Source organism: Anopheles funestus, chromosome 2RL (assembly GCF_943734845.2).
Source record: "Anopheles funestus chromosome 2RL, idAnoFuneDA-416_04, whole genome shotgun sequence".
NCBI classification, from domain to species: Eukaryota; Metazoa; Arthropoda; class Insecta; order Diptera; family Culicidae; genus Anopheles; species Anopheles funestus.
In genome coordinates, this window is record NC_064598.1 from 65,442,972 (window position 1) to 65,465,702 (window position 22,731).

The following is a 22,731-nucleotide window of genomic DNA, read 5'->3' on the forward strand; positions in this document are numbered from 1 at the left end:
AAGATCGACCAAGTGAGGTAGTGTGGAAAGGAAATTGTAATGTAAATTTCTTTTGTTAATTATTAGTTATACATTTCTTTGTTGTGTATTCTTTTACGGATGGGTTGGATGTGCATAACTGATGTCCTTACGAAAGAACCGATATCAAATGGTATCCGAAAAATTCTTCAATACGTCTAACTATCCAGCTAGCGGCGATTAAAGTTAAGAAAATATTTCCTACGAAAAACTTCAGAAGTTGTGGAAAAAAAGAAAGTGTCGATTTGAGCAACACAACAATCAAAAAGCCTTGTTTTTGTTGCTTTAGTTATACTTCTGCTTATTGATAGAGTGTCGTTCGTATGATTGTAGCTTGATTTTAAATTTTAAATGCTTAAATAAATGCTAATTTTAAGGTATTTTAAAATTATTTTAAAGCTATTCAACTAAATTCAAGAATAAATAATTATATTTTGTTACAATCCATTAAATTTTCTCCAGTTTCATCCAATAAGGAGTTATTGAGGATTAATGAAGCAAAAATTGAAGAAAAAGGACGTAAGCAAGATGAAGATTTGAATAGAATGCACTGGCCAAGGGTTTGAAAAGATTGGTTGATGGACAGCATTACTGATAAATTGTCAAACATTTACCAAAAAATCAAGATAACAAATAATGCTGTGTTAAGTGTTAGTGTTAGTGGAGTGTTAAGTGCTATACTCCATCAATAAAAGGGATTACTACATCAATTAAAACATTTTTAAGTGGAAATTTTCCTAAAAACTACATGTTATCAATAATGCACTAAAAACAATAGTTGTTTTACTCAAAGTCTATGATATTTTGTATAAAGTTAGATGAAGATAGTTCTGTGTGTAAGTTAAATAAATGCGCTATTTCCTAAGGCAATCACTTTCGTTAACATTTCTTCCCCCCCTGTACTGACTTACCGGAAGCGAGACAGGTCGCATTGGCCGTTCCCTGTAGCATGTAACCCAGGGGACACCGGTACAGAGCACGTTGACCCAGTTTGATGCCCTCCAGGCGTAGGGACAGCGGTGGATTAGGTTCTGTTAGTGCGGCGCACTGGGACACTGGCAAGCGCAAAAAAGTTTGTGCCGGAAAAGTTAGACATTGAATGCTGATTGGGACCGCTGCCAAGCGTATAACACCTACCAGCCACGATGATGACGATACTGTTCGTTAGGCCACGCGGCGAGGCACAAGTGTACGTGCCCGAGTCCTGATTCTGAATGTCCTTAATCGTGAGCCGATAGCGTGATGCTTTCTCCTCCGGCACGGCGGACCAACCTGCAGAAAGGCATGCGATAGAGAACACTGCCCCAAGGTAGCATGGTACGGCGGGTGCTGGAATATCTTACCGGTAAGATACTGTCGGAACCAGCCGGTCCACGTCCATTCGGGAGAGCCACGGCGACGCGGATACATGCAGTCGAGATGGATGGTACTGGTCGGCAGCACGGCCAACACACCGGAAGGTTCATACGCGGCCGATCCAACACCAACCTTGATGCGAATCGATGGTGGACTATCGTCTAGCAAATGTGCCACGTTCCCAAGACAAAAAAAGCACAAAAATCGTACGTCAGTAAAGTCGTGGTGAAAAATGGGCGCATAATTTTAACGGAGTAACGAGAAAAGCTCAATTACCAGAGTAATTAGTTAACAGTGTCGTTGGTACGCAGGATGGCATCTTCGGTGCCCACAGACCGTTGGAGCACAGAACCTTCGATTCGCCCAGCAGTTTGTACAGACCGAGATCACGGCAGCGAGCTTGCAGCGTATGTCCATGCGGAAGATCCCAACCAAGAGTCTGCCAAAAACGGAAACGGAAGATGTTAGGAGTATAAACTGGTATGTAGATTGTTTTGCCCGACAGGCTGCCAGTATGCTGGTGCAACTTACCACCGATACGTTCTTGTAGCTCAGCAGCAGATGGGGCGGAATGTGATCGACGACGCAACGTTTGTAAAGCGGTTCGAACTTCAGCTGCCCATGCTCGTCCTGCTCGTGTTCGTTCATCGCACACAGCGGCCCAACCCAGTGGCCTCGGATGCATTGGATCTTGCACAGCCGGTGCCCGCCGAGCGGTCCCACCTCGCCGGGGAACCGTACCTCCGACACCTCACGGAACTGGTGTAGTTCGGGACTTTCCTCTACCTCCTCACTTTCCTCATCCTTCCGGTCGGGGTTTTCGGCCGAGTCTGGAAGCGGCGGCACGTAGCTACCATCCTCATCGTACTGCCCTGTAAGTAGGTCGAGGCGGGGGTCAAAAAAGATTCACATCTTCGGTTTGTGCGCTTGTTTTTTTTTTTGGTGCTGTTTCTGCATGTGAGTGTGTACGCTGGTGTGTGCGTTACCTCCACGTGGCAGCACTGTACTGATCCTGAAGCAACACAGCACAGTTGCCTTCAAGTACAGGACACAACCGTGGCGCACACACACACACACACATCAGCACACGCGAGCGGAAGCAGTTGTAAAGGCGGTGCAGAGAAGCGGTAAAATTTTGAGGGTGCAGTGGCGGATGGAAAATGATTTTCTTTTGCAAGCAGGGCAAGCAAGCGGAAGCAAAGCCATAATGCCAATCAACTGGAAACCGCAGGAAACACGGTACACGGCAGCTCGTTCGTGTTGCTCGAGCTAGTAACTGAAGTTGTGTGAAGTCTAGCATCCGTATCTTGGGGCACGAATCCGTTGAAGCTTACTTCATACAAAATCACACACATTTACACACACACACATACACACACAAACCCGTTTAATAAGAACACAAGTACAATGAGCAAGCGGCGCGTGTCTACCGGAAGTCGAGTGGATGCAGTTGAGTTGTTGAAGAATGGCCTAACACGCTGTGCATCTCAATGAGCCTCGTCTCTTGGAGTGGATTGGAATCGGTACAAGGGGGGAGAGGGTGGTAAACACACACACACACACACACGCATTCCGATTCCTCCGCCACAGAGTATAGGACTTCATTTCCGTGAAGGTGAAGATGTGAAAATAAAGTTGTTTTTTTTTGCTTGCAAAAGCTCGCCGAAACGATCGGCAGCATTGCATAGCGGGCTTAGTACGCGAAAGATGCAGTTTCTGCAGTTGATAGATATTACCAGGGAACTAGTGTGTATGTGTGTGTGTGTTTGTGAAAGAAAGAGCAAAAGCGCTTTGTGCTGGGAGGGAATATGCAAATGCAAATGTAGAAATATCGCAAAATACTACACATTGTACGTTTCCTCCTGTGGGCTGTGGCGTACGTACGTACGTCCGTGTGCGTGTGTGTGTGTGTGTGTGTGGTTCGTTTTTCCAAAAACTAAATTTGCTTGCAACGAAGCATAATAGGGTAGAGGAAAGCTTCAATTTCCACACTCCATCATATCGCAAGCGACGGCACGAAAGTTCAGCTAACTTTATTTCATTGTGATAACCAATTTTCAGGACGAAGTTTGATTGAGGGATGGCCGCTCGCGGGGGGCGTTATTTGCCGGGAGAGGAAATTTTGAAGGTCTGTATAAATTTTTTGTTTTTTTTCCATACTTTCCATAGTTGCATTCTCGGTCTGCGTCACGTTGCAGCGAAATTGGACGCTAATGTAGTACACGAGGCACACAGTCAGAAGCATAAAAGCACAAACATACACATATTTATGGGCAGGGGACAAGCGGTTCAGGAGTGCAGCAGGTGGTGGGTGGGGGGAGGGGACAGCGTGAAGCGGGCAACTGGTTGAAGCAACGAGGCACTGCAATGGGACAAGCGGTAGCAGCGGGTGCAGGTGCAGATGCAGGTGACGGTGCAAGGCAAATGTGGAATGCACGCGTACAGGGTGGCCTTCCTCTACGCGTAGCTTAATACGATCGCAACGCATCAAATTACAGTTTTTTTTTATATTTCATCCACAATTTTTTAAACCCAAAGTTGTACGTTCTATCTTGCTAGGATAGAGCGATATTAAGCTATAACAGCGAAATTAGCTTTAACTTCTGAAAAAAAAATTACATTTCAAATTTTATGTTAACCCTGGAATACATGCTACAGTTTTTGTCAGAAATTTACCAACTAATGGCATGAAAGAAAAAGGGGAAATATTTGATTTTAAATATTCAAACATTTTACTCATGAACGTTTTATGTATATTACTTTATAACCTATTGTTACAATGTACGAGAGTAAAAATCTCTGCAATAACACTTTTGCCCCAAAATAAAAATTAAATTAATTAATTCTAACAACCATTACAATAATGCAAATTGTCAACTAATTTCCATTTTGCAAAATATGAAATGAGAACATTAGTGGCATATCTTTTCAAGTTAAACTGGAAAATTTATATATTGATATGAAACGGTTCCATTCTTCTGAATCTGGTGCAAATTGAAATTGATTCACAGATCTTTCTAAACCAATATTTGTAAGAAATCTCAAAATTTGTACAAAAAGCAATAATTCCACATCTACCTCTACATGAAAAATGTCTAGAATTTCCTTTTCATCTCGAAACCCCTGAAAATTAGTATTAACTCCAGCAGTTAGTCTGAAAAAGCTTGTTGAAAACTGTTCGTAAGCTTTAGATGGAACAACAAAGTCAACAGGTAATATGCTAGATTACGTGCATATGAAAAAGTCTTTTCATCCAGGGGCATATAGGTCATATTTTTCCCCATATTGTACTGACATTTGCTTTGTAGTTTATTTTCCTCTGTTTTCAATTATGACTCCCTCATCGTCCCTTACTATCATCGGCCACCCTGTACGTTATTTCCGATGTACTTTTTTTTTTGTTTCGAATTTTTAAACTTCAACTGCTTTTGTTCTTCCATCCAGCAGTTATGTGCGCAGTTTTGTTTGCTTATTGTCCAATCTTGTACGCATATTGCTGATACATAATGCTACCAGTGCTCGGCGTGTTATACCCTGAAGCGTGATCGGGGTGCTGGTGGTGGGACTGTATATGACTGTGGAGATTTTTTGTTTCCCCCTTTTTTTTGTTTTGGTTTTGTTTGATTGGTTGAGCTCACCTTTGTTGGCATTGCGACTAATACTCTTACTGCCACTGTCACTGGCCCCCTTCGGTCGGCTGAGCGCACCGGTCGCTTTTCCGGATTTGCGCTTCACCCGGATCTGGCCCCGAACCCCGCCCGGCTGATGCTGGTCACCACCGAGTGCAGTGTCCTCGGCAAGCTCGACCGCTTCCGGGGTGTCCGCGTTCGTGTGATCTGGAGGTAGTTGCGTGTTGGAGGATTGGATATGGACGTATGGTACTGGATTGATTTTTGCTTTGATTTTTACCGGTACTTTTTTATCGTGCCATTTTTATGTTTGTTTTGTTTGTATGAGAATTTTTATCCATTTTTTTTGTTTGACTGTCGAGCTTTTTTTGTTGCCATAACTTGTGTTGGAAGCCATCTGCTTTCATCAATCGCAAACCTGTAAAACCTATCACCATATCGATCGCTACACGCTTGTTGGAAAGCAATGTGTGAGTATAATGTTTTTTTTTAGATTATTTTTACCATATTATATATTTTTACTTCATCAATCATGCTGAATGTGTCGTATTGCGAATTGTTTTAATATATGTAAAGTGTCATATAATGATCGCCATGAGCAATCAATACAAATTGAGGTTACACAATATGCTATAGCTTTTTTAGATGATTATTTAATTACTGTAATGCAATTACACACGATCAATTGCTCAATTGCTTAGCGCAACAAAAATGTGTAGAACTACGCAGAATATATTGACACTCATTACCACAGGGACTGTTTGGGTGTTCATTCGCATAATCAAAGTTAAAATAATACAAATATTCCATGTTAAATCATCTGGGTAAGTTAACGTAACAGGTTCGCTACACCCATGTACACTCACTTATTGCTTTCCAAACCGCTGCATAATTATCTTGTCGTTGTGTAGCTTTTGCGGAGCTTTATTCAACACACTAAACAAATCGATTATCTAAACAAACCCGATTCTAAGGAATCTGTTCAATCCTTGTCAGCAAACATCAGTATGGGGTCAAATTGTGTATCAACAAAACCGAATCCTGTTTACCCAATCTGCACTGCTCTGCAGCAGGGAAAACATATGTACATATCCACTGCAACCGAATTTCGTAGCCGAAGAATTTACCACAAAAACCCACGTCGCAGATATCACTTCGCAGTATCACCGGCAAGGATTGATTGACTCCATGTTCGACTGTATTGACTCACTATTAGTGACTCGAGGGATAGCTTCGGCACTAGATTTCGAAGAAACTACCGGTGCGGCGCTGTTACAACCTTGGTACGTGCCCGAGAGTTCACCAGGACAGCTCGAACGAACTGTGCGGGAAAATTGCGGCGAAGTACCGGTGTTTTTTATTCAGTGCCAGTCCACCTGACACACTTACCTTGCTTATGGTGCCGAGCGATGCTCTTGCTGCCACCGTCACCACCACTGCCTGCCTTAGCGCGGCTCAATGCGCCCGTCGTTTTGCCCGATTTACGCTTGACTCGCCGTCGAATGATGCTCCCGTTGTCACCCATCTCGACGATAATCTCTTCACCCTCGATTTCGTTCTTGTCCAAGTACTGGCCAGTGTCGGGAGTGTTTTCACCATCCCGCTCATCATCAATGTCGCCCTCCGAGGGTCCATTATTGAGGAACAGATTGTCGTACACACTGTGGTCGCTGTCATTCTCGTTGAAGATGTTATTTATCACTATGGCCGGTGACAGTTCCTCCAGGTTGAGCAAATGGTCGTGCGGACCGGGGGAAGACCTACGACGACGGTGGTGATGATGCGCACGTCGCTGATGACCCACGGTTGCACGCTTCGAACGGACCGGGAACGAGGCTGCCGCTAAAGATTCGCGCACTTCCGCATTCTGGATGCCCAGTTCCCACCAGAAGGAAGTGTCGTGGGAGTTACCGTGCAGCGAAGCGGTCTGGTCGCCTGCATCGGCACGGCTGTGAAGCCCACTGGCACCGGACTTGCCCGCCTCGACCAGCTCAAAGTCGGCGGTGGTGAAATCTTGCGGCAGATAGATCTGCGTCGTCTCGAACGTGACGAAGGGTGGTTCGGTAGTTGCGTACTGTTTGCGTGATCGGGAAATTTTCAAATCGGGTGGTGGACATCCGGTTGTTGTTTCTGCAAGTAATCGAAATGTAAAATGTAGATGTAAGTATAAATAATACAAATTGAAGTTTATTTTAATTTTTTTTATTATCAACTGAACGACTGGGCCATAAATCTTAAAATTAAAGTTTATAATATTTATCTAATTGTTGTTTGAACAAGAATTAGAATTTAATTGTATTTACTTAAATTTCTTGTGGAGTTGCATACACAACTTTTTGTAGAAATGAATAAATTAATTATTGGGGCGGCCCGGTGGTGCATGTGAAAAACGGCGCCCGTCCACATGGCAGGGACCGGGTTCAAATCCCATCCGGACCGTCGCCCCGTAGCATGGACTGACTATCCTGCTACGTGGTAAAATAAGTCTTGATACGGCCAGGCCGTTCTAACCGAGCAAAAAAAAAACAGAAATGGCCTGCAATAACCTAGAGGTCGTTTAGGCGAGAAGAGAGAGAATATGATATTAAATTATTTTTAAAAACAAAAACATTATAATACAGAATTCAATAGTTCAATCAAGCAAATTGATCGTTTTATTTAAAAAATAAATTAATAAATAAGAAACAGTATAACATTCTTTTGAAAACTATGTTACACAATGTCCATATATAAACGTGACCATGAAATAGACCATAGCCTGTTACGCGTGTAACGTGTACGAGTGTAAAATTTAAAGCTTTACATTTCAACTGCAATCCCTTTATCTGCTTCTCTGATGACAAATTCAAAACATTCCATAAGCAGGGAATGATCAAAGATAATTGAAAAATGTTACCGCATTGGAAACCGATTGCGATCGATTGCTTTTAAATTTAATCTTATTACCGACGATAAAGGCATTTGAATGCATTCGTCCAGCATTACACGCAAATCATTCGCAAATAGATGCACAAATTTTGCCTGCACGCTGAATATAACACAAAATTTGGACGATAAATCAGGCACCAAACTTAATGCGTTCGGGGGAACTGAAAAAAAGTATTACATAATTGCTCTACAAAATCACCAACAACCCACAAGCGGTTCCATCCATGCATCGGTAAGCGAAGGGGAAATAGACCGCAAATTTTACAAACCAACAATTTCAATTACTTCAATGACGTTAAGTACGCGGCCGGGTTCGATTTGTGCGTTTGATCGGGAACGGAGGTCAATTAAAATTCGTTTGCATGCGTTATATCGCGCATAAACCATATTTACTGTCAATGCTGCAATTTAGAGTGCATTGGTTTTTCAACACAAAATTAAAAAGTATGTGTGACGTGAAAGCTCCACCGATTGGTTTGGTTCGGTTTGCAAATGGAAAGTTCCGTGTCCCTTGCTACACGGGAGTGTTTTCAGCGCAATCGTGCAATTAAACAGCAGCTCTTCAATAAAACGGGTCGGAAAATGTATGATTTAAAATCTGCTCTAAAATGGGCGAAAATAAATAGGTGGTTGGTATGGAAAATTACGCCGAATTATACGATACTCATCCACACTCATTAACCCATCCGGCGTGGCTGTTGGTCATTAAACTTCCAGCGTATTCATCGTTGCCTGCTTTTAAGTGCAGTAGAACGCTAACTTCCGCTTCACTAGGTTGAATATATTGGCCGACCCATAACTGGGTAAGTGTCGGGTTTCATCCCCTTGCAAGTGATGGAGCGATATTTACACTCCAATCACACACACACGCATCAAATATATAAGCGAGACCTAAACGTATAATCGATGTGGATCGCAGGGGGGTCAAATTTAACGGAAGTATTTTCCTCCTGTTTGGAGCACATGCACAGCGACAGGAGCTTCAAACGATACAGTGCTGCCAAAATTCGTACCCCCCCTTTTTTGAATCCTTTCAGATCGTCGGCAGCTTTATTATCCACCGATGAATTCATTGTTTCCGACGCACGCTTGCTAAACTGTGGCAAAAGATTAGAACGCTCGTTGGTACATTGATATTGGTTTTGGGTGTTCTTATAAGTGTTGTGCATGTTATTCGATGAAATCTTTACCTTAATTATTTGTTCTTAACTTCAAAATTTAAATATCAAATATAGATTTTAGGCTTCATAGAAAATCATTCATTCATGATCATTCATGATCTTTTAAATTTTTTTTTTTATTTTTTTAACGTTCTAATTGCGTTAAATACTCATGTCTAAAGTTTATGTTCGTTCTCTCCAATTTCTCGGCTTCGAGGATGATATCGACACCATCGCATAACGGATGGACATATGCGGCGGTGTGCGAGGGGTATATCAGACTGAAACGCGAGGCCGATAGAATTGAATAGAGGATCAATGCGACGAAAACAAAGTACCTGCTTGCCGGAGGCTCTCACCGTGATAGAGTCCGACTCGGAAGCAGAGTGTCAGTTGACGGCGACGATCTCGAGGTGGTAGAGGAGTTCTACTACCCTAATACGATCGTAACTTCGGACAACAACATGAGCAACGAAATTAAAAGGCACATTTTTCAGGGGAATCGTGCCTGCTACGAGCTCCGCAACCTCCTGTGATCCAGAAGACTACAACAATACACGAAATACACGATATATCGCACACTGATTCGTCCGGTAGTCCTTTACGGGTATGAGTCCTGGACGATGCAACAGGAGGACGCCAATGCACTTCCCATTTTCGAACCACGGGTATTAAGGTCTGTCTTTGGTGATATGTTCGAGCAAGCCCCGTATAGAATAAATCAGGGTGAGATAACCTGACGGTTATCAAAGTCGGAAGGATACGATGACTGTGGCACATGATGAGGATGCCGGACACATGCCGCACCAGGAAGGTGCGCGTTAGCGACCCATTCGGCATGTGACGTAGAGAAGCACAGCAAGATCGTTGACTGAATCAGGTGTAGTCCAACCTGTCGAAGATCGGATGCAGCACTAGACCGAGTTTCCTGGAAATTAATTGGAGCACGTCTTCGTGACGTACTCGACCCTGAGCAAACCAAGAAGAAGAAGACGTATGTCTAACAAATTTATTTAAAGGTTAAAATAAATTGTATGATGAATCCTAGAGCAATACTTGTTTACACACCCAACATTAACTACGGTTCAATGTTAGCTATCGACGCAAGCAGTATCTACAAGTGCATATCGTGCACTGGGAGCTTCTCCATTGCAGAAGGATCGAAATAAATAGCTCTCATTTTATTGTTCAACTCTCCTGTCCCATTTTCATTGACGCATGCACAGCCCTCACACACCCTTTACGTAAAGGCGTCTCTTATGAAGATCATATTTCATCCAAGTGACAATCGGTACCGGTTGGGAATCGTCGTCGTCGTCATCATCGTAGCCGTAGCGGTTTCAATATCCGGGCGTAATGGCGCTCTCCCTCCATGGGAAGCGACACTGGAAGAAGAACCTATTTTCACGCCAATGGACGGCTATTCACAGCGCAGGAAACGCTGGTAAGCGCGGCCGCATGTTATACGGTTGGTGGATAAATTATCCTTGTCATAAATGAAGCCAAAACAAAGTCCCACCATACGGTGCTCGGGCACGAAACCGATCGGTTGCAGATGGTCGGTGGCTTTTTTGGAGCGAGATCCAAATTTGCATACCCACTAAGCTGGCCGGCACACCGGGCCCGAGTAGGCATGGCAACTGGCATGATAATGGCACGATGCACGATGAGAAATGATTGGTAATAAAACATCAAAGTGAGTGGCGAGCAACAATATGCACAACAATCGGATCGGCCGTGGTTTCGGCGATAGCTTTGGCGCGGATTATGATACGACAAGGTATAATTTCACAAATAGGGATTTATGTTGCTTGAGATGAACATGGAAATGGTACAAATAGCCCATTCGTGGAGAATTAAAATTTATGCATTTTACAATACGGTTTGCGCGAAAAAAAAGGGAAAAAAAAGTTTGTAGTAAAACATGAGTGTACAATGACAGGACAATGCACTAAACTAGCAAACAACGATTTATGGATGCTCATATGGAAGGATTTTATATTGCCATTAATTCAACAAAAGTAACAGAACGAACACATCCCCTCCAAAAACAAAACACATTTGAATTCCAATGGGACATTTCACTGCGATGATGTTTGTTTTTATATTTTGTCGACAATTTTTCACGAATATAATTTGATGTTTAACTTTGATACATACATAATATTTTATTCAACTCACAAAACTTAGTAAAACTATTATTTTGTTAACATTAAGTATCGTTTCGGTTGGAAAATTAGGACCATTTCTGTATTCCTTTTAAGTTATACTGGAATGTGTAGAGGGTGGTATATTGAAATATTCTCAACTTTTTCAGCTTTTGCTAAAAGTAAAATCAATTCTAGGCAAAGCTTTTTCAACTCACACATTTGTAAAGCTTTCCCGCATGATCAATCCTTCAGTCGAGAAGGCTTTGTACAGAATCAAGTTAATTTTACAAAAGTTTCAGCAAATGGAAAAGATTACAAATTTATCTCCAAATCTTTCAGTTCAACTTATAAAAGTCCAAATAGCTCTTATATTCGGTGAACTTGCCAAATATTAAACATGGCAATTACGAATAATGTAATGTTAAAGTTTAACATAACAAAAAAATCGAATAAAACCAATTATATAGAAAAACAAACATTTTTTTAAACAATATTAATAAAAACAGAATAAGATTTTAGATTTAGAATAATCAATAAGATTTTATGGAAAAGTATCCATTAATTCAATGGAATAAAATTTGATAGAACATAAAGGAAAACAAGCTAAATGTACATCAAAAAAACATGTTATACATGTTAGTTAACGAAGTGTTTGTTAAGAGTGTTTGTTTGAGATTGTTAAGCAAAGAAAGAAGACGAAGTAACTACGTCTAACGTATAACAACATTGAAATAAATTCGCAATATGATAAACACGCCAAGGTAAAACAGATAAAAGTAAAACAAAACACAAGGTGAATTCGTATGGACACGGATTACATTCTTTGAAAAAAATTGTATGCAAAAATAGGAAATAAAAAAAATTCTACAAAAAAGGGTTCCTGGTATGTTTCCAGAAAATTGTGGTAAAATAATTAAATTTACTGAGGTTGTTTGAGTACAATTATAAAGTAACGTTAACCCGACATTTCGTAAATAAGGCAAGTGTTTTACTCATTGATTAATTTCAAATGATTTATTTTCGCGAAAATGTAGCAGACATTCATCATCGTATGAAATGAAAATTACAAAATACATAACGATTTACAGAAAATGAATTTAATTAAAGCATAACACTTAACGTTCACCGCACGCTTCAGACGAAGCAATTTCATTAATTTGTGCCCATGACAGATACAGCGATAAAGCGAAGTATCCTTCTTGTTATACATCGAACACACAAAACATCATGAATAATGCGAGGAAAATACAAACGAAACAAACAAGGAAAAAAACCTCTCTTAACCAGACACATAAAAACCGCTCAATTAGTTCTGCATCGTAAATTATCCTTCAAAGCAGACAGTGGCACTTCAATGGTTTCAACCTTCAGCAAGGTGAACACGGGGTGCGGTTTGTCGAACGGTTCGGTCACGATCGCGACCAAGGGTTCCGGAATGTGATACAAAATAAAGCTCCCGCATCCCAAAAGTGGGAAGGTGAGCGAAAGGATTTCCTCAACTTTTCGAACGCGCATTTCAACACCTTGTACGTGGAAAACAATGGTGTGCGGTTTAGCGAAAAATAACCACCGCAAAAGGAGACGCCTTCGTGCCGAAAGTGCCGAAATCCGAAGCTCATTACCAAAAACCCCGGTAACCAAACCGCACCACACCGCAGATGCTCAATTTGCCAATTCCCCATGCACCGGTGTGCGACGTCCATGTAGTGTGCATCCGCACCACGCCCCCCCCCCCCCCCCCCCCCCAAATCGGTCGGTCCACAATGATTGCAGGGGAGTGCATTTTTCTTCTGGATGGGAAAACTACAATTGAAACTAATTGTCCGAACCGTGCACGGTGAGGGGAGGCTGGACCGTGAGAATGGCATTTATTTTATATTTTAGCAACAAATGGTGTTTCGGTGCTTCGGTGCTTTGGATGGAAAATGGGTAGCCGGACGGTTTGTGTTTGTTGGTGCATCTCGCCCAAGACTCAACCGGTTTGGAAGTTTGTTGCTCGGGCTGTGCGCTACAGAAGAAGCAACACTCTACTACCACACCGTCAACAAAAGGCGAAGGCATCCTTTTCCGTTTTTTTTTTGGGGGGTGGCCAAGATCGTTCGAAACACACAAAGCGCTTCGGTGATCGTGTAAGCTCATTAGTCGAGTACGAAATTTAATTGTTCGAAGAAACAATCGTTCGCAAGGAGGTAAGAGGAACGACGCCCGTTAATGTTTCCCCGCCCACCCTTCGCTTTCCACTCTCGCCCACCAGACAAACAGTAATTAAAGTCGAAAAAAACACACGGGACACAAAGTGTCCGCCTGCTAAAGTGAGTGCAAGCAAGCTTTCGTTCGTTCCGGTGCGATGGCACCGTAAATCGACTTGCAGGACGGGAACAATACCGTCAAAGGATAGCGATGATGGAATGATGGAATTTTCAGAAATTTCTTTTGCCATTTTCTATTTTTTTTTGTTGTTGCCTAATGCACGCTTTTTTGTTGACTTTTGCTTCCCAAGCGAAAGAAAGCAAGTGTCAAGCTTAGGAGTTTTAGAGCTTTTTATAACGGCGGGAATTCATCCATAAGCTCCCGCTCAACACGTGTAACGGTGGTTCAGAGTGCTTATAATGAAATAAAGCCTCAAAAACAACCAACCCACGCAAGCAACTGATGAGTTTCACATGAGGAATTATCGTTTCATGAATGTGCTACATTTGTGCTGAAGGAGAAAAAAAAGCCTAATTTTGATACAAACACTTGTAATTTTGTACTCAGCCTGCCCATCGGTAAGTACCACATGTGTTTAACTGAGGCTTTGGTTTATGGTTCTATTTTTTTCCACACATATTGACCACATGCTATTGCCGTTCGGTTATAAAACAGTGTGGTCATTTGAGAGCGGCTTTTTTGTGTGTGTGTTTCATTCAACCTAAATTTATGTGATGAACCAGCTCGAAAGGAGCAAAAAAAACCAAAAAGACAAAACTTTGCACGAGCTTAAAATTGTGCAAACAAAACGCCACACATTTGCACATGGAACCATCGCAAAAATTCATCCTCCGACAAAAAAAGGGAGTTTCGCATCAGCTGCTTGCTGTCGGAATCTGTGTACATTTTTTGCTCTTGGTTTTGTTCTCACAGTCAACCCGTTCATCACTCATAAAGCCGCAATGGCCACACGGGCAGAAGGCAACGGCCCCCAACGGTTTGGCAGCCAACAAAAAAAAGGGGCCAAATAAGATTGAAAGAAAACATAAACCCTTCCCGCGGCATGATTAATGGGTACAATCCGTAAAATGAAATTTTAGCCCGCCTGCCCCACTTTCTGCGGCTCCAACACGGTCCCCCCAACGCATCCTTGAATTCTGTCTTCATTCGCAAAACTTCTCCAATTCCACGATGCCGTAGCATTTTTTCTTCTTCTTGTGTCTTTCGACGTTTCTTCAGTGGCGAAAAGGGTCATGGTGAAGGAAATTGGGCAAACCGAAGCAATGCTAATAATAATGTAAATGGAGGAATCCTTTCCTCGAGCGTAGGAAGTAAGCGTCTGGAAAGTTGAATCATAAAGTTGCTAAACAATGAAGAGGAGGTAGATTCGAGATGGAGCACATTGCAAAAAAAACACAAAAAAAAAAACAAAACAAGGTATACCACCCGCAACCAGGATACAAGAACGTATCGTGAAATTTCGGAAATGAAAGCCTTCCGGTACGGTGTACGATAAGGGTACGGTTCCGCATTACGTAAAATCCCTATCGGCAACATATGAGGCCGTTCCGTTTGGAGGTGAATGACGAATTGCGGGTTCGAAAAGGTACCCCTTGGCTTAAGACAGACTCGCTGGAATTAGGTACTGGCTAGGTCGAAGTTATTTGCCAGCTTTACAACGCGTACCCAAACTTTGCACAGTGAAACCAATGATGGACGTGATACTTTTAAGTTAAATAATTAGCTTAAATGCTTATTTTCGTAGAACTTTTCATTTTTGTTGACTACTTTAAATGTAAGTAAAATTTGATGAAATTGAAAAAAATATTATAAAAAAAAAACAATAAAGCTTAAGAGAGCTTAATATAGAAATCAAAATAGAGAATATTTACTGTCGTAACAAAGGTCAGTTGTTGAAACCTTCACAAGAGAAATCATAGAGAAAATCATACCATGAATAAATGATAAGTGAATAATCGACAAATATATGAGTGCAAGTAAAAAGAAAACATAATCAACGGTCGAATCATAAATATCAATGTTGTATTAATCAACAAATAAAAAAATTATAAAAATAAATATAGCTAAAACAAAATTTTAAAAGTCAATAGAAAACATAAAATAAATCAATTTGCACGTAAGGAAAAAAAAACTTTTAAATGAAATAAAAATTATATTTCTTTAATTTACATCGGAGCCGCCATTGATAAATAAAAAAGTTTAAAAAAAATCTAATTATTAAATTAATAATCATTAACAAATAAAAGCTCATTAATAAAAGCTGTAGAAATTGTTAATCAAATTGCTTATTTCAAAACTATCGCAATTATGTACTTAAGTGATTTATTTCCTAAATGATTCTAATTTCTTCACAGAAGGCTAATAGATTCAATATCGAATTTACTTTTTACGCAATTTACGCCATGTCAAACCAGAAAGCCCGAAATATTTCACTGAATACCTCACCCTAGAGCAAATAATTTACATTCCATCGATGTACGTGCGTTTTGGGCTCATTTTTCACTAAACCAATGTGTCCGCTTTATTGTCCCACTGTGACTCTCGGCGAGCTTTACCACCGGGGAGACCTTCGGCTGCGACACCAAATGAATCTTCTAACATCAATATTCACTTTTCACAACACACGTACCCCATACAAAACCGCCAGAACCAAAGTTGCCGGCATTCTGGCTGTGTGGGAAAGTGAAAATTTATTCATCCTTCCTTTTTTGCCACTACCAGTGCAAAGAAAAGCAAAAGGTGCTGGCGAGAGTGTATTGAGGCAATAATAAATATTCACACGCAACGGAACGCACGAGACCAGCCAAGGCGCGCTCCCACATTCGACGACGAGAAGCTTTCACCGTGTGGCGAGAAGAAAACCTCTGAAAGGCACCGTAAGCTCGTGGCAAGACAGTTTTGCTTGCGTTTTTTGTTTTGTATTACTTTTTTGATGTAGCAGCCTCGTGCTGCGCAACCGATAGGGGCAAGCGAGTGAGAAAACATTTTTCACTGCAAACGTGTGCAATAGTGCTGCTTGCTGTTTCGTTGTGGACTTGCTATTTGAGCTTTAGTTTCGACACCCTGATCGTTCGCCGAACCACAGTAACGAGATCGCTCCTCGTTACGCAATAGCTCATGCTGTTTCGATAAGAATATTTGTTATTTTTGTGTGAAAATTTGTTATTTGTTTTCAAATATTTTTCTTTCCAACGTTTCTCTTTAGCATCCTTAACGCAATTTTCATATCGTTATATTTACATCTCGCTCGATGCGGCACTAAATAAAAGAAGCAACAGCGGGCGATTTTGTTTTGGAAAGTAATAAGTGAGAGCGCACCGAGCCGAAATTCAATCCACACATAAACGAACAAAAAAAAAACATTGGAAAGTCAATCTTTTGGGCGGATAGCTTGGTTCGTTTTAGGGTGGTGGTTTCAGGATTTCAATGTTCAGTTTTTGCCACTTCTACCGTTCGTTAGCAAAAGCGGCAACATGAGCCGTTAGCGTATAGTTAAAGTACGCAGCATTGGCTCAGGATAACGGTTGGACTCCGGGTTGGGTTTTGTCTTTTCGTGCGAACGAACAAATGAACGAACCGTTGTTGAGTCGAGTCACGTTGTTGCGTTTGTGTCCTCACATGCGCTTGGGGCAAGATTTATGGCACTTCCGATAAGCAGGAGGCTGCGGGGTTTGTGGGGTCGCAAATGTCGGAATGACACACGGGAGGAGAAAAAAGAAAACGTCGGCAGCAGAACGATGCATCCGAACCGAACAAGACAGCAATCGGGCTCGTTGGGGTAGAAGGCAGATCCACAGACACGCACTATCATATCTTTCGCAGCCGGGATGATGAACAGGCGGAAGGAAACGAGAGTGAAATAAAATGAGGTAAAAATAAAACGCAATAAAATAAAAACCAACCTCGAACGATGAACGTTATTGTTGCCATTTCTCATTGCGGTGGTAGATTAAAGGCGTCATTTGAATAATTTATGCTTCCCTTGCTGCTGCTTCGTCCATCGTATCTCTGTTGTGTTTTCCTCTCTACTTCTCTCATCTCTGTCGGGAAGGAGTTCGCATTCCGTACGCACTGACCGTACGGATGAAACATGTTTCCTTTACATTCCTTGTCAAAACGAATCCTTTTTCCGGGTAGCTAGCTGATGGTTGCATCCTTTCCGATCAGCAAAATGGAAAATGCTGCTTTGAAGAATTGCAAATTCAATTGAAACATTGATTCATTTTCTGACAAATTTGTTTCCACCAGATCTTCCGTCTCTGGTAGAATAATTATATTTGCTTATGCAGAAACAAAACCTTTATGTTTCAGGTTTTTCATCCGTTTCGTTACTCTTTCGATTGCCATGTGCTCGTTCGAAAACATCAATCGTCCATCGTTTTTGGGCACGTTCGTCTGTTCGCTCCGTTCCCTGACGCGCGGTATCGTAATCAAAGCTAATGAGCAACTGATTGATTAACCGAATTTACCATCCATCCCAGCTGGATAAGCAAAATGAGCCACGAAAGCGCATGTATGTATGTCCGTGTATGTATGTTTCGGAACGGGTAAATTTCTTCACTCAATTCCAGACGCCACAACCACTGTTCCCGCACCAAGCCAATTGGTGCCGGCGTGTTTTTGGTGTGTTCGATTGGAAATGTAAACCAACACCGAGCCGCTACTTCTTGCTGGATGTGTGAACGTGGAAAGCTGCCAATAAGCGAAGTGTGGCTGACGGTGCCCAATGTCAAGTGGTTTTCGTTGCCACGTGTGAGCAACCTTTCGCACGATGGAGACGCCTGGTGGATGTTAGAATCTCACCCGAACGCAGAATCGAAACCACAACCACCATTTGCGTAACCCGCTTTCGCAACGGGGAAACAGTGGGACGGGACAAGGTTTAACCTCGTCGACGGAAAATCAAATGAACCGGCAAGTAGCAAATTGATTTGCCATACCAAGCGCGTCCCGAATTCTTCCGCCTATTCGTAGCGAAAACCTCAACCACAAACAACGTTCCACAAAAGGGTAATGCAAGATGGCCGGGGGTGGAGGGTTCTGTTCAGAAGATGATCAGAATTTCGGACACGGTTGCAAAGAAAAACAAATTTGTGCGCTTACAGATACACACACACACACCCGAGCATATTCGCCCCACAATGCTGGAACTGATGTGGGTGCAGGTGCGAGACGTGATGGAGGTTTGGATCGGGAAATTGATTGAATTGAATCTTCCCGGGGACGGTAAAACGGTTAAACGGCGAAACCTCGTGCCGTCGTCGACCTCAATCAACGTAACGTTGAACCGAAAACGGTTGCTTACGCCCTTCGCCACTGATCAATCTCATCAAGCTGGCTGGCGGCTGGAAGCAGCGGAGGGTCGGACATTTTTGTGGCGGGGTAAAGTTTGGGAGCGTGGAGAGAAGTTGTAACTGAATTCGTGGGCTAGATGATAGATAACGGTTTGTGGATTCACAGATTGCACCGCAAGGTAGAAGGTAGATAGATGGGAAACCCACGGCTGGGTGCAACTTGAACCCGATCAATCCGGGTTTTGGCAGGCGGACATCATATACATTATTTAACAGTTTCAAAATGACAGTCGCAGATATCGTTACATATTGTGCTCTTAGTGTGCGGTACTGTTCCATTTCCAGAAAGATACACTTACCCGGTTCCCCGTTGTTTAGGCGGTTATGTTTGTGGCAGGGAAATTGAATGGAAAATTCACCCCCCAAACGTAAACCCACAATCCGGTGCCAAGGATTATTGGGCAAGCTTTGGAGTGATTTATATTTGGGGGAATTTTTTTTAAAGCTACAGTCACTTTCAAACTAAGTGAACTAGCTACAAATGGAAGAAGGGATGTTTTTGTAAATTTTGATCAATAAGTGGTGAAAATTAATGAAAAATTATTTTATGGGCTGCACAAAATTTGAATGGGATACAAAAAAAATCTTATCTGTTTTTTTATGATTGGGTTTTAAAAACTTAAATTTAAAAAAGAAATTGAGTCCATGTGTATGAAATTTGTTAGCTATATGACAGCTATTTTATATCTATTTTCTGGAAAATAAAGTACTTTGTATAACACACATCGTCTAAATATGATTTAATTTCGCTGAGACAAAATACGTGTCGTCTCGTGATGACAGTTTTCAGGTAATTACGTGCGATAATTTTATTTTTATCAATTTTAGCTTCAATTATACTTCGAGATAGTCTGTAAACTTTAGCAAACTTTCGTCATGTTTAGAAATTTGTTTTCGGTTGGAAAAAAATAGTACGTAAAAAGGTTACGCAAGTACTTCGAGCTTATACTTACAAAAGTCTGCCTAGCGTATACTCAGACATGGCTGCATAGAACATAATTTTAATGATTATTTTCCGAAATTACCATTTTCGTAAAAAAAATACGGATTTGTATTAATTTCCACCACTGTATAAACTGTTCTACCGTTTAAATAATTCATTCTATAATGAACATTTCACTCAACCTCCTGTCCCTTACAGCTTGTCTAAATTAATTGGAAGGATTTTAGTAAATAAAGAAAATCCTTTTAGTATGAAACAATTGATTTATGATCTATATTCAATGGTAAACAAAAACTTGAACTTTACTGTAACAGTAAATACTCTGCTATAACACGACTAGTTCACACAGTGTATTAAACAAGCGGTAAGGATAAGACAGTATTTGGGGGAAACTCAACAAAAAAAAAAATACCAGAAAAACGTCTGACCCTGTCAGGGTGAAGTATAAATGAATAAATTACTGCTTGAATACGAATGAGCATGAAGCTGTAATGCGACGACTACAGCCGATGGTAGATGGTTGGTGACAAACCTTCATCGCATGCCGTAGTGATGGGATTTTGGTTAATATTTATAAAACACTCCTGCTCGAAACATGGCACACCCTCCCAGTACAGTTAACACCGAAAGGGAAGAGAAAAAAAAGCAACTGCGAAGGAAGGGAATGAATCAGCACGGTGCGGCATTACAATTTATGATGATGCCCATGTGACATACGTACCAAAAAAACTCGACTGTTGGAAGGTTCTTTTTCCAAACGAAAGGAAGGAAAGGAACGCTCTTGGTTCGTTACGATGGTAGCTCACAGTTGACTACGTTGTCCACCTTCAATCAGTATTCAGGATAAAGCGAAGGTAGGGCAGCGAGTTATCTTTCTCCCTTTACGCCAACTCCTGGCGTTCGTGATTAGGCGAGACTGCATTCACCACAGCGACACCAACATCAAAAGCCCACCGGAGTGGTTCACCAAGGCACGAAAGCCATACTTAAATAGTACACAGGCGAGAAGAAAGAAATAAACTACACTAAGGAAATAAAACGCAGCAAGTTTTCCTTCCTCAGCCCTTTCTGTTCACCAAACCCCGCAGTGATTAGATTACGGTGACCGGATGTCGTGACGAAGGAGAGCTTGCTTCTTGCTTCGAGGCGCAGGAACGGTCGGCAGCATTTGTCGACATTAATATTTTTCTTCTGCAGCACGTTTTCCCTTCTGTTTATCGCTTCCCACTCAGCTCTGTTGTGGGTTTTTTTTCCTTGCAGGGTTTACTCTCACCCACTTTGCTGTCCGTAGCAGCAAATCGATTCATATCGACGGACGAAGTAAGTGTCTTAGCAAAAGGTGTCCAACCGATAATGGAAGCTAAAGCGCTCTTACTTCACGTACTACAGTGAAACAACCCGTGTCCACCAACTTCTTGAATCCTCCGCAGCACAGTCTCCAGTCCTTTTGATTTCTTATTTTATTATTTTTCACCATCTGTCAGGATCTTTTGTGAAAAAACACAAGAATGGAGTGCAAACGAACGTTCATCTCTGTCGGGTGCGCGAAACCATCCGCGAACCACAACATCAAAGGTGAATGTTTGTTCGTGAGACGGTGAAAATTGCTTACGAACGAACGCCAGGCCCCCTTCTTTCGCACCCATTCTACCACACTTTTTCTTGCCACCATTTATTGCCTCAAATGCACACACACACACACTTAAGGCAAGTTATGAAAAGTGAAGAAGTTTTGCAATATTTCACCATATTTAGCACTTGGATCGAAACGAGCACCGACCGTGAGGCATAGGCAGCCGGAAAATCGACTGAGAAACGCATAAAAGTCGCGTAAAAAGCTTGCACAAAGGAAGCAAGTTTTTCTCCACCGAGCTCGCTTAGATGGTTTAATCTTCTCCGTAGGTGCTTGGGTGGGAAAATTAACGTCCCAAAAATTTTGCCTGCATTTGATGGCATTTCAGGCACGTTGATTTGATTTTGAGCTTTTCACTCTCGAAGCCCATTTCAATTACTTTTTTTCTAACCATTTTCGTTTTGTTTTTCGTTGTTGTTTTACTTTAGACAACCCAAATTTTACACCCTTCATCGGGCGTGTACGCTTCAGCTGGCGGCAAAAAAACGGAGGAAGGAAGTAGACAGAACCGAACGGTTCAAACGGTTTTGGTTTGACATAAAATGAAGAAACAAATGATGATCCAGCGCTCCCGGGAAAGGCAATTGCAATCCGACCGAGTCCGGAATTGGATTGGAATGTCGGGATTAGAGACACTTAAAGTGTTCCAATTCCATTCGATTTTTTATCCTTACCGAAGAGCAATGGATTGGATAGGGGTGTTAGTAAGAACAGGCAAAAACGCAAACGAATGAAACTGATTATGGGGATTGTCTTTTCTTTGATTCGAGCATTTTTAAAGGATTTTAAAGAGGAAAATGAGCACATCTGTTTTCACGAAGATTCTTGAGAGCTAATTTTCGCATCGGTTGCAACGTTTTCATTTATGTTATTTTAATATACAGAATCTATATTGGGAATAGTTCGCATTATTGTACTATAATGCTTTTTTGAATGAAAATTCTTTTATAAAATAAATGTGGAAATTTAATAGCATGCATATTGCGCTCAAATTTTTATATTGTAATTCGTATGATACCAGAAACATTTTTCAACATTTCATGTCCTTTTTGAGTAATACTGGTGGCTGACTTTATGTAGAGAAGTATTGCGGATATAATACTTTTGATATTATTTTAAATTGAATGGTATAAACAACAAATATGAAGGAATCGACAAAATACGTGATTTTAAATAATTACATAATCTAAACTTCCTCAAAATAATGAAAAAAAAGTTCTCACAAAGTTCGAAAAGTAACAAAATAAACTGAAGTAGGGAAACCTAATTTGAAAATGACTCAATTGGATCATTATTTCCAACATTTTTAAACAAGTGAAATATAGCGAAAACGTTAATGAAATTAGTTC

At 41.3% G+C, this 22,731-nt stretch overlaps 1 protein-coding gene across 4 annotated transcripts in view; it reads right to left on the reverse strand.

The window, feature by feature from the left end:
- The window catches only part of LOC125765551 (locomotion-related protein Hikaru genki-like), an 85,929-nt gene that overhangs the window by 4,308 nt on the left and 58,890 nt on the right, over positions 1–22,731 (reverse strand). For 3 of the 4 annotated variants that reach the window (XM_049430837.1, XM_049430836.1, XM_049430839.1), the window contains exons 3-9: positions 6,393–7,133; positions 5,013–5,210; positions 1,906–2,246; positions 1,651–1,813; positions 1,362–1,535; positions 1,156–1,290; positions 930–1,073 (exon numbers count right to left, since the gene is read on the reverse strand). In XM_049430837.1, the coding sequence (XP_049286794.1) occupies positions 930–1,073; positions 1,156–1,290; positions 1,362–1,535; positions 1,651–1,813; positions 1,906–2,246; positions 5,013–5,210; positions 6,393–7,133 (1,896 nt within the window). The remainder of the gene's footprint in view (positions 1–929; positions 1,074–1,155; positions 1,291–1,361; positions 1,536–1,650; positions 1,814–1,905; positions 2,247–5,012; positions 5,211–6,392; positions 7,134–22,731) is intronic. The other variant, XM_049430838.1, reaches the window with a different exon arrangement.